At 39.6% G+C, this 18,497-nt stretch overlaps 1 protein-coding gene across 4 annotated transcripts in view; it reads right to left on the bottom strand.

Moving 5' to 3' along the window:
• IARS1 (isoleucyl-tRNA synthetase 1) overlaps positions 1-18,497 on the bottom strand; it is a 112,698-nt gene that overhangs the window by 33,904 nt on the left and 60,297 nt on the right. For all 4 annotated transcript variants that reach the window (XR_008468636.1, XM_054215755.1, XM_054215756.1 and 1 more), the window contains 5 exons: positions 17,971-18,165; positions 13,103-13,189; positions 12,386-12,469; positions 6,995-7,142; positions 3,867-3,987 (listed from right to left, as the gene is read on the bottom strand). Coding sequence is in view for 3 of the 4 variants with exons in the window: in XM_054215755.1 (XP_054071730.1) it covers positions 3,867-3,987; positions 6,995-7,142; positions 12,386-12,469; positions 13,103-13,189; positions 17,971-18,165 (635 nt within the window). In the remaining variant the exon portion in view is untranslated. The remainder of the gene's footprint in view (positions 1-3,866; positions 3,988-6,994; positions 7,143-12,385; positions 12,470-13,102; positions 13,190-17,970; positions 18,166-18,497) is intronic.

Here is an 18,497-nt window from a genome sequence, read left to right as displayed (position 1 = left end):
GTTCTGTGTAACTTAAAAGCATGGAGGACTGCCAACACGAAAAAGAAGGTCATCACAAGCATCACCATGCAACTGGGAAAACAAATTTCAGTTGTTCGCGAGAGAATTGGGGGTGGGGGGGGTGGGGACGGTCCTTAAATAGGACTCAGTTTTCCAAGGAAAAACTTGCGTATCTCTAAAAGCAAAGAGCTTTTTGATCTCTATTCTGAATCCGTTTCATTAATCAAGCAGCTACTGAATAAAATGGATCTTTGCTTTAAAAGCTCCTTCACACTTTTCATTGCATTTTCTAAAATAGAAGCGCTTTCAAAGGCAGAATACTGGTATTTAAGCCTAAAAAGGAAATGCTCAAAAGATTCATGCCATGGTGGGGAAGACATTACTTATGTGGGAATTTGTATTTCTAAAAAATTCCCATCTCTCTTCTAGCTGTTTGTTATCTAGTTAGGAGACTGGTTAAAAACAAACAAAAATCCTCAAAAAAAGACACCCTTCAGGGAAAGTATATCTTTAATAAGAAAGCTTGGAAACATGTATTTCTCCCCTCCGCAGCTGTAATCCCAGTTCATAAACCAAATGGTGAAATCTTGCTTTTTCATGACTCAAGAAAAAGGTTCAGCATGTGTGTGGAACCACATGCACGGACACACGCACTCTTCTTTCAATTCCAGTTATCAAGAGAAAAGTTGTTTTGTAAAATAATTACTTGTATCGAGCACTTTAGAAAAAAAAAGAATAATAAGGCTTACTGTATTTAAACACCGAATTTTAACCTCCTTTAAAACACATAGGATTGTTTTCCCTACCACTTTTCATAATATCTTCCCAACTATCTTCCTACCTGCCCTATTTATTAAAGGGCCCAAATCCCAGAAGCTTCCATCATAAAAGATAAGGTTTACTGGAGAAACTATACTCCTATTCAATAGCTAATAATTCATTTGGATAAGCGAGTTATTATCAAAGTGGGGCTACAGCAGCTGCAGCTGAAGAGGTTACTGGCACACATCTACCCAACTTGCAGCACTTCTGAAGAGAGCGTGTCTACACCTCCAGGTTTGGGCACCTATTAAACCAAGAGATGATACACATCAGCAAAAGTCCTCTTACAAATGCATACGTGTCTTGTTTCAACACATTTAACTTTCGCCAGTTTTCCTTAAATAACTGAAATGACACTTTCTGATGTGTTGTCTCCTTTTCTCCAACAGCGTATGTTCCAGGAAGCCAAAAGCTCTCCCCAAGCCAGGCTTAGCAGAGGGTTGTCACACCGTTATGAAGGTTTGCCAGGCTCTCTAAAGCACCCCCAAGGTGGAGCGCGCACAGGTACGGTCCCCTTCCAACCCTCCATCAAATCAAGTGAGGTCAACACTGAACTGGCAGGGGCTCCATTTGGGCTGAAACGCTGCCGGCCCTTCAAGCTACTAGTAGAAACTGGGGCAGAATTAACATAAGTTTTACTTAATGAAAACATTTTTCTAGAGGCAGGCAATCAATGTAAAGTTTAGCGGCACTATAAAATACGCTTGATTAAATGGCAGGAGCTAAGCTCAATTGCAACATTTTTCTGGTTAGTGGTGTCTCCTTGCCATTTAGAGTCTCCAGCCCGTATGTTCTTACGCACAATCACACACACGGGTGCAGAACAGCACGCTATGGCGCGGACTGGGCCTTTTCTTTGACAGATAGTGCCCAAATATCACCTCTGCCTCACCTGTGCTTTAGACATGGCACAGACAACGTATTTTTTTTTTATGCATCTTGCAGGTAGCAGAGTTGTATGGCATTAGTTGGTGAACGCAATCATTTATTTCTGCTCGCATCATGCCACACCTAAAAAACAGTTTTTGCATTTATTATTTTTTTTCATCATTAGTATTATTTTCAAAATCTTGGAGTCTAAAATGAAGCTTGTGTACTGTATTTATGTCCTTCACCGAGCCTTTGAGGTTATCAGTCACCATTACAATCTTCCCTTGCCTCTTCCTGACATTTTTCCTACTTTAAGTCATGTGAAATAGGAAATCTTTAAAAAAAAATCTCAAACTAGTTTTTTTTTTTTTAAAAAAGATTAGCACAAGAGTATCACGTCACAGTACACAAATTTACTGCATCTCATTAATATCTGTCTGACTGAATTCAGAGTTAATGTAGAAAAATAAATTGAAAAACAACATTTATTAATCACTTCCAAATAGGATGCGTCACTCATTCGACGAGCACATCATGTTATCTCTATCTAACACAAGACAATAGCATTTAATACCAACACTACAGTCTTTAAAGTCTTTACATTGTCATTTTCCAACAGGAATGTTATTCTCCTGCTTGGAAGGATCTTCTTGCTTTGTACAGATGTCAGCTGACACATCCCTTTTTATTACCTTTATCTTCCTCTTAGAAAGCCAGAGCATTCAAGTTTCTAGCCCCATGCACATCTTCCTGCAAACACTATTTCTGCTTAAACCAGGCCCTAATCCAAGATCCCAGGTACACATTCACAAACGCATTTTCCACTGTCCCTCAAAGTATTTTCCTCTTCACACGCAGCACGTCAACTTGCATAGGCTCTGCATATTTCTGTTTGGCAACACGTGTAACTCAACACACACCACCACCAAATTTCAAGGACAAAACTTCTAGAAAGAAGCCACGTTTTCATCAACAACAGACAGCTTTTATGATATTCCTGGGTTTGGCAGCTTGAGGATTCTTTCTTCCTTTAATGAAATGCTCTCAAATGATCTCACCTGAATTTTGTTATTACCAAAATGACCTGCTTTGTCTGCTGTAGCAAGATAAACTCATCTTGCTGGTCTTGGTGAGAGTGAACACTATGCCAGTCTAAGAGGGGGGAACGCAAGAGACGACTGAAGCAGAGGACGACTGTCCTGTGTCCTCACAAACTCCGACCTGGCATTTAACTGTTTCCTCATTACTTCCTCATTACCTATTATCCCACTAATACCTTCCTTCCTGAAGCCCAAGCACACCTGCAGGCGGCTTCTAAAAGTTCTTCCAAGGGCAACTTAACATCATGGGCACAGGGAGGGGTTGGTTGTTTATTCATAAAGGGTAACTACAATGGCAAAAGCCACCTTCTTTCCATTATCTGGGTTTCTAGTGCCCTCAAAGGCACCAAAACCTCTCCAAATCCCATCATGACTTTATCTGCAAATTTGTAAGCTTACTGGATCAGACCAACTGCAAGAGCTTCAGGGGGCTCTTGCAGCATCTTCTCTTTGTAATTAATATCGTCTTAATAGAACGCGAGCATTGAGAGGTATTGGATGATGAAAAAGACAACACGCAGGAAGAAAACCAATGCAATGCAATATCCTACCGTGATTCCATCCTGCTGCACACACTCCCAATATGATTACAAAGAAATCCTCTCTATGGAACTATGCAAGGGAAAATTTATTCCCCTTGCTCATGTACCTCTCAAAATTATTTTATTTAGCTGACTTGAGTGCTGCTCATTTTACCCTTTTTTTTACAGCTTCCCCAAATTCTATTTGGTTTCCTTTTCGCTGCTGTCTTTCAGTTACTATTATAATATTATTAATTGCTCCAAGCACTGCAGAAGATACTGTTACAGCAGGAAGCTACACCACTGAGCTCATAGGATTAGCCGTGACAAAAAAAGCCTCATCACTTTTTGAAGTTTCATGAACAAGCATAGCAAAATCTGTATTAATGCCCATGAAAGCAGCACTCCCTGTATTTTGGTAGCCGATTAAAGATTTCCTTCCTTTTGTCTGAACTGTAAGTCTCATGTGGAATCTGGAAGTCTGGATGAAATGGCTAGTTCTCTAACCAAAAATTGAACACCCGTACACACACCCGACCAAACGTGTGCCTACCTGCCATTTCAGCTTTGAAGAACTGAATGAGCGACTGGGTGAAAGAAAGAATCCATTTATCCATGATGTTACGGCTCTCCTTAACTGTGTTCTCATTGTAAAGGAATTCTCTTCCCTCATCCTATCATCAACATAAAAACACAGAACACATTCTTCAGGTCATAAGGGTACACATTCAGACCTCTCTATTGAGCCACCTGTCAGCCACTAATATTTTGTCACCTTCACTGCGTTATACTGGTTTCCTAAGAGAACATGAAATTCCAGGAACAGCCAAGGAAAACCCGACTCCCGCTACTGCTGATTTCACCACACCATACCTTCAACTACAGAGGAGGCCAGTTATTTGGATCTGTTAAACCAGATAAAAAGTAGTACAGCACACAATGGTGTGCAGTCCTTCCTGCCCTCTTTGCAGCATAAGTCATCGCTTCCAGACACAGGGTACGACTCTTGAATTCACATAACTCTTTCATCTAGGAGGATCTGAAGCATTTACAAGAAATGTACTACAAAGATAAATTCTATTTGGGAAAGGGCATATAAACAATATATTAATAATTTTTTTAAGAGCATGTGGTAATTTCAGCAGACTAAAACACGGAAGATCATAAAAACCTGAAAAAACAGGCGGAATTTTTAGGCATCCAACATGCATATAGTGCATTTTTTTGTTGTTGCTTTCCAGAATACTGATGCTTGCACCCATCTGAGAAATTTCCTAACACTTTGCTGATTCTGTAGGGCACTGCAAGCAAGACCAGATGTAAGCACACTTGTCCATGCCCACAGTCTGACCCTTTTCCGTGTGAATGTTCTTATGACTTGTTGAAAACAGGGTTTGTTTTGGGTTGTTTGTTTGCTGGGGGTTTTTTTGTTGTTGGGGTTTATTTTTTGGGGGTTTTTTGGGTTTTTTTTTTCCAGATTTACAAACACTATTTAAACATCTGGTGTTAAGAGTCTTCGGACTTTCCCTTCCCTCAGAGCCCAGATGAAAAAAAGTCTATTGGGATTATTCAACCGAATAATTATGCATCCACTTAGATAGTATAAAGGAGAAGATTCTTAGGAAAGAAATGCATCTGCACACCCAGAAGTGCCGCAATCCCAGTGTGAGGTCAGCAATCATTTAACCAACTACAATTACTGTGGTAATTACAGTAACCATAAAATTATTATTAGACTTCATCCAGGACACTGGGAATATAGTTTCTCCCTTGCAGGAGGCAGAAAACAATGACAAGGTTGTTTAAGACTGTGCATGAAATCTAATTTAAACACTATCACCTCCAACAGCACATTCTTTTGCCTAATATGGCGCACAGGAATGGTTTCACTATCTATTTAGAAAGAAAAATTACATCTGCTGAATCACTAAAACTAACTGCTTAAGCACCTGGATTTTCCACTGGGGTCTTCCATTCCCAATTTGGCTGATCTTGCAAGATTTAATGGGATCACAGCAAAAAAGCTGCAAAGCACACTTTAGGTAATTCAAAGGTCAAACAGGAAAAACTGAAGTATATTTTTAGGGCAATGTGTAAGTTTGTCTGATGAATGCTGTCTAGGGATACTAAGAAAAGATTTGTGAAATATTAGGATCTGAAGTTACCAGACTTTGTTCCCAAAAGGGGCTGTTAAAAGATAAAACCATTTATTGAAGCAGCTATTTACTGTACTGTTTATTGAAGTCAGCTGCCTTCATTGCTTCAAGTGGCAGCTCTCCACAGTGATGAGCCTGCTGCTGTAATTTCATGTGTAGTACAAGGTTTGAGCTATTTCGCTTGGTTCCCACTCTCCCATAAAAGTCTGCACTGACAAGTGGTAAACTTCTATCATTAATCTCAGTTGAAAGATTAAAATCGGTTTCAACAGAAACTATACAATATGCCCATAAAATCTGCAATTTAAATGAAAAATTACTCTAAGAAAGAAATTTTAATCCTGCTTTCATTCTGAAAGTGTAGAAACTCATGCCACTCACAGCATTTTTTAGTAGACTTCACGTGTAATCTGCAGGTCGAAAGCATTATCACTTTTATGATGATTTACCTTGCTTTCCATTCCATTTCCTTATTTTTTTTTCTAAGTTGTATTTAAATTTAACTTTTAAAAAAATTAACTGCCATGTTATAGAAGGCAATCTTCTTGCTGTGGCTAATGTATTCAGTATCAAGTATTCCCAAGTTAAACATTTTTATGCAGATTCATAATTAAAGTTACAGTAAATGAGTTAGCTCAATAAATTGTCACACCAGCCGCTACTGAAAATAACTTTCTTTTCATTACTTATTTGCAGTTCTATTTGAGTTAAATCTGTGTGCTATTGAGCAATGTTCTCAACGCAGAGAAACTTGCAGTCCAGACGTCAGATCCTCTGACAGCATCCTTCCTGTGATGCAGCCGTGCCTGACTACATGACATGGGGCAACAGCAAAGAAAAGCAGCAGCAGCACTGAAGGCACAATTGGTGACACCTACTGCCTCCAAACACTGATAAGACAATTACTAGAAACCCAACGAGGCTTCGGATGGGTATTTCAGAAGGATTCCCTCGAGCACATGTGGTACCTGGCTTTTAACTGGTGTTCCCAGCATGGTGACTAGCAGCAGATAATTGCTTAGTATGTATTAGCCCCACAAACTCAAACTCCCTATCTTGTTCTCTAATTTCAAGAATATGAATGCAATAGCATCACATTTATCTCAAATAAAAAGGAATCAACAGCACCCAAATCTGAGAAATTATACTTCTTATGTCTTGACAGTCCCCTACCTTCCACTCCTACTTTCTAGACTATAATATAGATATTATACAATATCTATAGTATATAGATATCTATACAATAATTCTTGGTCAAGAAAAGAAAGATGCAGGGCGATTATAGCCTTATGATACAGGCTACAAACAGCAAATAACACAGAAATTAACAGCAAGTATATACAACCTGATGTAACTTTGAAGCCAGCCTTGCTTTGAACAAGGAGGTCAAGATCAGATGAGCTCCAGAGTCAGAATCCAGGCTTCCCTTCCAATCTAAATTCCTCTACGATGCTAATTCACTCTAACTGTGGAAAGAGCACAAAGCCCCTTCCACTTTGCTTTTCCGTGCTTGAGAGAACTGTACCTTATGTTGGAGGATCTGAACGTTCTGAACAAGAAAGCGATACGCATTGTACCAGGGCAGGAAGACATCCTTCAGTATATCCCTTACTCCTTCCTCCTTAAATCTCAGATTTTCTGCTCTTACCACAGGAGAATTGATCAGGTATAGCCTGCAAAATAAGAAAACAATACTCAAAAGCTTAAAACTGCATATAGTGGTGGAAATACAGTTTAACATATAGCAAACCCCAGAGAGTTGCATAGCGAGAAAGATACCCAAGGAAGCAGTTTCACACTGAGGAGGACAGTATTGTAAGCATGTAACATATGACAGTTTACTTCCTAGTGCTACAGGACTATTTTTACGATACTGCATATGCAATTTGAATTAAAATTCTCTTTTTTACCCTAGAAGTTAATTGAAGTGATAATACACGCTCAGATGCTATCCCAGCATAAAAGAAGCAGTGGATGTATGGAATTACATGGCTTCACTAAGGGCAAATTGGGCCTGACAAATTTGGTGGCCTTCTACAACAGCATCGATGGATAAGGGAAGGGCAACTGACACCATCTGCCTGGGCTCATGCAAAGAATTTGACACTGTCCCACATGACATCCTTGTCTCTGAATTGGAGACGTGGATTTGACGGATGGACCACTCAGTGGATATGGAATTGGCTGGATGGCCACACTCAGAGTTGCAATCAACAGATCAACGTCCAAGTGGAGACCGGTGATGAGTGGTGTTCCTCGGGTCAGTACTGGGACGGGTGCTCTTTAACATCTTTGTCGGCAACACGGACAGTGGGATTGAGTGCACCCTCAGCAAGCGTGCCGATGACACCAAGCTGTGTGGTGCGGTCGACACGCTGGAGGGAAGGGATGCCATCCAGAGGGACCCGGCCAGGCTGGAGAGGTGGGCCCGTGCGAACCTCATGAAGTTCAGCCGGGCCGAGTGCAAGGTCCTGCACCTGGGTCACGGCGATCCCAGGCACAGATCCAGGTTGGGTGGAGAATGGCTTGAGAGCAGCCCTGAGGAGAAGGACTTGGGGGTGGGTGTTGGTTGATGAGAAGCTCAACATGAGCCGGCAATGCGCGCTTGCAGCCCAGAAAGCCAACTGCGTCCTGGGCTGCATCAAAAGGATAGCCAGCAGGTCGAGGGAAGTGATTCTGAGACCTCACCCTGGAGTACTGTTTCTAGCTCTGGGGCCCCCAACATAAGAAGGACATGGACCTGTTGGAGCGAGTCCAGAGGAGGCCATAAAGGTGATCAGAGGATGGAGCACCTCTGCTCTGAAGACAGGCTGAGAATTGGGAGAAGGCTCCAGAGAGACCTTATAGCAGCCTTCCAGTACCTAAAGGGGGCCTACAGTAAAGATGGGGAGGGACTCCGGATCAGGGAATACAGTGATAGGATGATGGGCAACAGTTTTAAACTGAAAGAGGGGAGATTTGGATTAGACACCAGGAAGAAATTCTTTGCTGGGTGAGACACTGGCCCAGGTGTCGCAGAGACGCTGTGGCTGCCCCATCCCTGGAGGTGTTCAAGGCCAGGTCGGACGGGGCTTTGAACAACCTGGTCTGGTGGGAGGTGTCCCTGCCCAGGGCAGGGGGTTGTGGTTACAGTTAGGATGATCTTTAAGGTCCCTTCCAGGCCAAACCATTCTATGACTCTATGAATTAGTGCTCATCTTTAGGACGGCACTTATTTTTCCGGTAATATTTTGAATTCTTTAATAATGACCGAGTACCTTCCTGATCAATCTGGTTAAGTTCTTCAGTTATAAAAAGTTTTGGGCCTATTGCAAACATAGGACTAAGGAGCAAGGCAAAGCAGGCAAATCAGAGTAAAACAGTAGAAACTAACGTTTTCAAGAAAAATAGCCCAAGAAGAGGACAAAGGGCATACCTCCTACCAATACCAATGTGCCTCAGTTCCAGAAACAGCTCTAAGAGAGCAAAGCAGAGGATTCGGGTGTCTCTGACCGCTTATATCAGAAGCGGCCCCTCATGGAATCACCTCAGCCAAGGGGGTTCATCCACACATGAAATCACCCTGTCCAGGGAGATCCACCTCCTGTCAGTCTCTCTGAGGCTCACAGTTCCTCATTTCAGAGAGACAGACATGTCCCCCAGCTACCTTCACTGGCTGCAAGTTCTCAAAAAAATCATTTTTGTGCTTTATCCCATCTTACTCCCTAAACAAATATTCTGCCTATGGAGACAAATTGGTATCTATCAAGTTAACTCAAAAAGAAACCAGGTCTTACTTAAGTATAAAAAAAAAAATTGAATACAAACTTGATTTAGATACACTTAGTTTAGTTTTCTAAACATGAAAAACAAACCAAACATATTTTATTTTAAAGATTGTGGCACTTCTCAATAGACATTTATTAACTCATTTTCTCAAATTTTATCAACTTTAAAAAAAATCATGATTCTAAACTAATATATCTCTACAGGCACTTCCTTTAGGAGGCTTTAAAATCTTAATGGGGTTTGACACAGCACATTCAAGAAAACCAGACCATAAATTTTAAAAGAGAGGGCTTCTTGCATAAAAATGAATACATAACAACTGAGGTGCCAGAGTAAACAGGCAGTAATGCAGCACAGAAATCATGGGCATCTTAGGTATTGTATTAAGGAAAAAAAGAAGTATTTTTAAACATGGTATCTGAATTCAAATTAGAAATTTACAGAACTACAGAACAATTAAGCGTGATAATGAAGTAATAAGTCCTTAAATGGAACTAGAATTCATAAATAAATATTTAAACCAAACCTCCCATCACAATTATTTATGTGCTTATTACTCATTATTTATTTCAGTAGTCAAACACAGTTTTGCTCCGAATACGAGAGCTAGTCTGGCCCTAGGGTGCCCCAGGATACTCCAGGCCAGTTTGGGACTTAGTGAGAATAATGACCACTTCCAGTTGCCTCCACTGCTTTCCTCCTGAGGAGGCAGCCATGCAAACTAACCAGAACCATGAAGAATCCACTTAATTGCTCCTTCGCACCCACCTCCGCAGCACTCGCTGCAGAATCTATCGTAAGTCTTATAAAATGGCTCTCAGGACGAGAAATTAAAGAAAATGGAGCGCTCTCAGGCTATAGTTTTGGTGCTTTTTTAACATAGCAGCCCCATACTGACTTACAATATGTAAATCTTAGAAGAATACTAATTTCCTGAATTTGTCCAATGCAAAGACACTTACCCCTATTATATCGAAAGAGAAATAAGGCACACGATAAAGGAAGATTTCTATGCATTTAGTTACACCTAGTAATATTATCCACTGAGCAGAAAATCAAACCTTCTTCAAATCAAGCCAGTATTATCAAGTTTTCTAACAACGTATGAGAAACAATAAAGTAACCTCCTTTTCATCTCTCTAAAACAGCAGTCTGTGACATTACGTTTTTTCTCCTGTGTTTTAAGAACAGATTGAGAAGAGAACGTAACACATCACTTCTAACAGCAATACCTACCTCAGGATACATGAAAGCAAAGGGCTTGTATATCCTATGACCAGCAAAATCTCTTTCTGATATATTTCAACTTTGACAGCTATCCAATCCAAGTCATAAGTCTTAGGAATATTGAAATATCACTGTTTTTGACAATTGTTAGAGATTTCAAGTTTCATGTTACAGGAAGTCTGAAGTTGGGTTGTTAAATTTACTGGGCTGTCATTTCTTCTGTTTGCCCTTTCCATTCAATTCCATATTCATTTAAACAACTTACATCTATATTTTCTGCTGATCTATTTATCAAGCTACTGCTGAGAATACTTCAAAGCTGTAGTTTAAAATATATATGGGTGTACTGCAAAAGCTAAAGTAACTCTGCAGGGAAACAGTGCCAAAGAAAAAAAACCTCGGTTGTAGCTTTTTCTATAAACAGAACACATCAAGCACTTCAGTGAATAAGCAGAGACAACTGAATCGCAGAGCTCCTTCCTTAAATGAACCTAGTCTGCAATGCTTTTTACTCTCTATGTGGGTGTATGTATAAATAAATGGGACATTAAAGAATGAGTACACAGGCAGAAAAATGAATTAGCTTTTTAGAAATAGAAAAAACCACAAATAATGGAATTCTAACTTCTGGTGTTTGAGACTTTTTTGTTTTGTTTTATAAAAAAAGGCAGATTTTTTTTTTTCAACGGACACATCACCTGCGATTTAAAAAATCTCCAATATGAGTAACTCCAACCCTTTTCACTCATACTGTTCCAGCTACCGATTCACTGATATTCTGCTAATACATCTCCATTATTTGTAAAGAACAACCTTGATCAAATTTAAGAAACCCTCCAACTCTCCACTGTAAACATATATTAAGAAACCCACCCAACTCTCCACTGTAAATATATACGAGAAGATAATTTACGAGGTCTCCTAAATGCTAAAGCTTGAAACAATAAGGAACTTCATATGTTATTTTTTTAAATTATCTAGAACAAGCAACAACCATTTTTCTCAAATAAACAAAACACTACGGTACACTAAGCTTTCGTTCAGCCCAATCATTACCACGTATAGTTGTAACATACAATTCAATCTGTGTGATAGTTCAAGGTTTTCTTATATATAGCAAGAATTACAGGGCTCTTGAGAAATGCCTAAGTAGTGTACTCCTGCCGTTATTAAAATGTCTTTATTGCACCTTTACCTCAAGGTACCACTTCATGCATGTAGTTAGTGCATCTAGCCAAAGGACCAGGCAACTGCATAATTACATTTAGACGTTAGTATAACTTTAATGAAACACTTGAACTGTGTTTAATCTCTGTTTCACCAGGACAATTTATATATACACGTTAGGCTGCTCCACTTCTGCTTTTCTGGTTTCACTGCTATTAGGTACATACTGTATACTTACATGAACAGAAGAGAAACGCTTTCTGTTTAGAAAATGCATAGCGCAAGCAGCAAACAAACATTTCCATGCATTATACATTAATCCTTTCCTAGAATAACGATTTAACAGTAAACTAATAGTGTTGTTCTCAAAGATCTTATTCCAATTTTCACTGGGTCAACTCTGACCATTGCAATAGCAGCCAGTGCTGGCTGGAGCAGAAGCACTCCATACAAAGCGGACACACGTTTTCCGACAAAAGGCCTCCAGTCAGCATGGCAGCTTCAGTCGTTACCAACCTTTAGGGAGATATAGAGGGAGGGAGATATAGAAAGTCCAGGCACTGGAATTATTGCCAGTTCTTTTGACTCATCCACCCTTTCAGCTATTTGGCTGCCACAGTGGTCTAGAAGTTTCTAAAATTAACTTTCTTCCTACTGCTAATTGTCAAAACCCCATAAGCAGCCCTCCTGGTACATGTCTGCTACGAACAGAAAGGTCACATATCAGACTGCACATCAATTAAAGAAATCCTACCTTAGTGCATCAGCTCCATAACTATTTACAATACTCATGGGATCAGGATAATTCTTCTTCCTTTTGCTCATTTTTTGGCCATCACTAGAAAAAAAATCAGAATGCAGGCATAAATTCCCAGAATTGTTGTAATACACAGATAAAGAAAAAAGGCCCTTCAAATCCAGCTTAATTTTTCTGTCCTATTACGTTCTTGGTAGCATGGACATAATTGTGCATAAGGCCATCATTTCGGTATGACTGTTGAACCCACGAGAGCAACTCAGGGAAAAACCAAACAACCCAAGAGGCTCCCAAGTTACAAATCTAAGCAGGAAATCTGTCTTTCCTACCAAAGTTGAGGGAAGATGCACTTGTTTTGCATCAATCCCTCCAGCCCACTTGCAAGGCTTTGTTTGAAAATAAAGGGAAACAAATATAATTAACTTACTTAAAATCGCACCTAAAACTACTCTGCATAACAGGTATCCTTTATTTCCTACTCTTTCCTATTCGGACTTGTTACTCATTTTCTCTCTCTCTCAGAAGGATTAGTCCTGCTGGAAAGAACTCAGTGCAGAGAGCTGGGATGTGTAAACCTCACGCTCACCGATACCTCCCTGACAAGTCTTAACAGCTCCAAAGTCCATTACAGATTTAATTTACAATTGACAGGGACTTATCGGAAATATTCTTTGACTAAAAACCTGTTCAGAAAGACATGACAGACATACCAACCTGGCAAGAACGAGGCCATTCACAATTACGTTCTTGAAAGGAGGCCTTCCAAAAAGAGCAGTGGAGAGCACCAGCAAAGTGTAGAACCTGAAACAAGAGACAATGCAAATGTGACTTTCTAAATACGCCAAGCAGAAGGCTGCACGTCCTTCATCACAAAAGAATTTTTTCATTATGTTCTTCTACTCCAGCAAAGTTAAAATTTAAGTATGTGGAACATTTACGTGGCAGAGACTCAGAAGAGGAGCTTAGCAAAAGCAGATCTTTTTCCTCTTTGTAGCATACTGTGCTGTTTGGTCAGTTGTAATCTACTAGTCCAAGAAGGATGAAGAATTGTAATAGGAAGCACTAGAAAGGTCGTCAAGAAGAAAATTGTAGCATTTTCCCCTTTAATACAGAAAATACAAGGCAGGAGGGCATTCCTGGCCCCTCCGATGTGATATGTTTACAATACCTGTATAAACTATCTAGGACATTTAAGAAATCCGCATTGGAGCAAGCACAGGCACCTATTGGTCAATATGATCGTATCTGAGCAATTAAGTGGAGGTCCAAAATGACGTGATAATTTCATACTCAGGAGTCAGAACCTTCACCAAAGTAGGTATTTCTGACCTTCTGTAACTGCACTGCTGGTAATTACCTTTAAGAAAAATAACTGGAGGGGCGGCCACAGCTTTCCTGGTTAAAAATGAGTATCACACTGGCAATTGCTTAGCAACCTTAAAACAGCAGCTGACTATATGAAATCTAATTGATTTAGAATAAGGCACAGGAGGTTATGCCTTAGAACTATGCATTTGCGTGAAGATTTAGTGGAGAAAGACTTCAGTGAAGAAAAAACCAAAAAGGTCCATCTGTATATTCCAAGTAGTTTTTATCAAAAAGCTGCCTATAATTGCAAAAATCATCATTCTTATACTTGAGCGTCCAAAGTTCTGGAAAGGCTGCTGTGTGCATTACTGCACTTATTACGTGGCTTACGTGACAACTCTGATGCTTCTCTCCCAGACAGGCTTTTAACTCTACAAATCACCTCAATTCACACCGCACAATACAAACTCTCTTTATTAAATCGCACTGTAGTTTTAACCAGCCCTCCTCCACCTGCACAAAAACACATGCACCCAAAATCCCCACCTTCGTTTTTAACCTTCTTAAGAAAACCCCTAAACACAAACATCTGGGCACTTACTCCGATGATCGACACCTCAAGCCTACAAGGCTGACAGTTCATTACAAACACAGCAGCACCGCGTCAGGATTTCGTATGACGGTACCTCATTGACAAACTCCCATCACTTTCCGCAAACTGGTCACAAATTCTCCTATTGGAGCAAGTGTATTTGCAATTAAAAAGAACAAAGCAGAACCAACTAGGAGAGATTTATTTCAATGCTGTTTGCATTAGGAAAATTGTACAGATGGACCGTGGGCACTGAAAAAATACATCCAAGAACTTTTCACAAATTTTATGCTATTTGCATTGTCAAACCCGATGAGGCTCAGCAATGAGGTACCTCGGGCGCTCACAGTTACAAGACTGTCTTTGAGATCCTGTGATCCACCTGTTTACACACCATTCTGACAAAACTCTTTCATTCTTTGAAAACTTGTTCTCTCTCAGATTAGCCTTTTTTAAAAAATTCACCTCATTTTCTCTCAATATTGTAAAGGAGTGTCTCTCCGCACTGAATTTTTGAAATATCTTGTGCACAGACACATTTGTTTCTGACAACCTCCACGACTTATCTCTGCTGCTTCATCTTCCATGCACCAAATCTGAGTCTGCTTCTAGTTATGTCCTTGAAGATATATAGCCGTCAGCCAGAACAATAGTAAAAACCCCTTAACATCACAGAGACAGACGCCCACTTCTTCCCTCCTCTTCCACTCCCCCCAAATGGGAGAAAGTGTTCCCTCCCTGTTTTCTCCTTTCTTGAACAATTGTGGGTAAATTCATAATCCTGTGGGTAAATTCATAATCATGCCAAAAGCCTTCAGCTGTGAATTCCCTGTACGCCACCACATTCTGACCATGACTATAAATCTCACTGCACCTCCCCATATACAATCAGAGATAGAGCCTTTCCTATCAATCCATCCAGACTGCCAGTCTTGCGACCCAATGACTGCAAGACTTTTTCCTCTGGCCTTAACAAATGTAACTCAGCTCTTTCTCATATCCATGCAGAAAGTAATCAAAGCCATCACTCTCCTAGCTCATCACCTTGGTCACATTAATTTTCCCCTTGTCTCCCTTGACTTTCTCCCCTACTCTCTCGAGTCAAACAGAAGCCACCAGATCTCCACCTCCTGAGCTTTTCACCCCTACCAGTCCTCACTTCACGTCAGCTGCAGTCTCTGACCTGACACAAAACCAACCTTCATTCTCGATCTTAACACTTTATACAGAATACTTCAAATAAAAAAAAATAAAAAAAAGAAATCACATACTGTGCTCTTAACACTTCAGAACACATCAGCTTCTTGTTCACTTAGGCCTTATATAGTGCTATATATCGTTCACTTAGGCCTTATATAGCGCTATATATGTTCATATAGCACTTATGTTCATATAGTGCTGTCATACTGGCAGAAAGATACACCTGTCTTTTCTTCAAAACATCCTCATTTTCCCCAAGACTTAGGAAAAAGTAACTAAAAGCCTAACAGTTTTAGAATGAGAACTCTTCTTAAGAACAGCCTGAGACGGCTTTACCATTTACCAAAAAACCCCACGGTGGGAGAGGTATAAGCATCACGTATCAAGGCAAGTGTTTTGATATTCCACCCACAAGCAGATGAGACAGAGTTGAGTATGGAGAAGACTTACAGTTAACTCTGATGCTGACATTAAAAAGCAAAAAGCAATCTACTCCCGATTGTAATGTGAAAGGCTGCATTTGCCCATTGCCCCCAGCACACACAGGAGTGTGCGGGCTCCAGCCGATGCACAGCGGGTGTCTGTCTACAACCACAGGGCCACCGCTGGCGGCGGCCTCAGCTCGGACTTCTCTCGCTATTTTTCCGGGGCCAATCTTCAGTGCAATCAGCAATGTGATTCGGTTCAGCCTACTAAGGAAAGGGAAAGAAGCAGCTTTCAGCAGCAGCTTGCAGGTAGGTCAACATCAGTGAGCTGGAACCACAGGTTACATTTACTATTTAAAAAAAAAGAAAAGAACTTTATAAATTGGAAACATGATAGCTTAGCAGATCTGGATGTTGCACAGCACTCAAGTTTAAATTAATATCACACTATAAAAAGGACAACTTGTGTAAAAATTACAAACGCATTCTTTAACGGCACTAAAGAGCTTCATTGGAGGCATGTGAGATCAGACTTATCTTTTCATCTGTCATGTCTCCCACACACGCTTCAAAGCACAGCACTAAAAGAAACGCTGCAGTAAGTGTGTGTGATACATACTAATCCACTGTGATATCCTAATCTCAAACAGCTAAACCCTGAAACCTGAAATTGATCATTCCTCCTATATTTTTACTGGAATTGTAACGATGAGGAATAGATTTTGTATCCACATAAAAATCCCAAACCATTTTAATTCTTCTGAACTTTTACAACTCAGCAGGTCCCTTGCACAGCATAAGAATGATTACATTGTAGGGGTTTTTTTTTAATTTGTTTTCATTTTTTTGGCACCTAAATTACAATCAATGTCCTTTTATCTTTATAAAATGTAATAGGGAATATTATAGGGAATATAATAGTCAGCTTATGACTGTGCCTTTTGCATGCATTTTATATATCTTTATCATGTGTTCTTTTGTCTCTTTTCTTAAAAAAAAAAAAGAAAAAAACAAAACCCACACACAAAACCCCCACAATTTTCTAATTTTTTTCAGATAGAAGGAAAGACTTAAAAAAAAAAGAAGAGGGAAAACAAAGTTTTTAATTCTCCTTTCATGCACATAATGAACAATGTTGCAGAAAGACTAATACACAGACTCACTAGTATTATGACTTTTCAAGCTCTTTTTCTCCATTCCTTCTTCATTCTAACCCTGCACTAGCCTCCCCCGGTCCCTAAAGCACACCTGCTGCAGAGTAAGCAGGTTTTCTCCCAAATAAACAAAACCTTTCACTTTTCTCCACAATGAAACAGGTATTATATGGTATGGTATATAACATTCCATTTTATAGTTAAAATTTCCTAAATTAGCGTTTGTCAAATTAAATGCTGCAACATAGAGTTCACTGTAGATACTGGATCCAACACTGCCTGAAGAGCAGCAAACATGAAATAGCGACCTGCAAATGAGATCAGTACGTCCCTCTGCTGCTGGGTTTCATGCTACGCAACAAGTACTTAGTTGTACACTAACACCAAAAAGCACCATGACCAATAAACTGTGATTTATAATTGTGGAGAGCACAAATTTAAAGATCAACACAAACAGATGGCCTAAGAAAGACTACTTGGGGGGTCAGAAAACACAAAAATTCATCCTAAAAATCTGTCGGTTTTCACAGCCAAACTCAGATTTCAAAAATAGAATAAACATTTTAAAATGCCAAAACTAAAACTATATATATGCATGCATTCATGTATGTATGAGAACATTACCCAGAGAAAATATGAGGTTAGAGAAAGATTTTCATCAGTGATTGAAAAGCACTTATCCAGAAAGGAATCAAATAAGCAGATGAAGTTTTCAGTTAGAAAATTTGATTTTTGTAAACAATAAGATCTGAACAACTTAGGGTTTGACTTAAATTTGAATTTATGAAGACAGGCTGAGAGAGCTGTCATACACTTATCTATACAACATTGAAGGATCATTGCAGAAGGAACACTGTTAGAAGCAGGGCAATAACATCATAGAGTAAAGTAGCGGAAAATTACCATCCTCGGGTTTGGTCAATGCCTTCAGCAATGAAGTCAGCAGGGAAAGCATCTTCAAGTTCTTTTTTGTTTTCAAATGGATAATGGACTTGTGCGTAAGGCATGCTTCCACTCTCAAACCAGCAATCAAAAACTTCAGGGACCCGGCGCAGTAAGCCCTTGCCACAGCGTGAAGGGATCGTTAGGGGATCAATACTACAGGAAAGAAGATTGTCAAATTCTAAGCAAAAACAAGAATTAGCACAAAAAGTTAACGTTATGCTTGCACATTAGGTGTGACAGGAGTTCTGGTTTTAATTTTAATGATTCTCAAAAAGGCCAGCATTTTCTTTGACATTTTTTTCTAATTTAAAGTTATTTTAGAGATTTTTTTTGTATTATCAGTGTCCAAGACAGAAGAAAGGAAAATTTATACATGTTAATCCCAAGTCCTCTTACTACCTTTCTATTTTCCTTAAATCTGTTTCCCTGGTTTTGGGCAAAGAAAACTAGTATTTTTTATGTCTACTCAGCTCTTTTTAATAACT

This window comes from Rissa tridactyla, chromosome 10 (assembly GCF_028500815.1).
Source record: "Rissa tridactyla isolate bRisTri1 chromosome 10, bRisTri1.patW.cur.20221130, whole genome shotgun sequence".
In the NCBI taxonomy this organism is placed as follows: domain Eukaryota; kingdom Metazoa; phylum Chordata; class Aves; order Charadriiformes; family Laridae; genus Rissa; species Rissa tridactyla.
The sequence above is the reverse complement of the archived record's forward strand: the minus strand, read 5'-3'. Positions and strand labels throughout refer to the sequence as shown.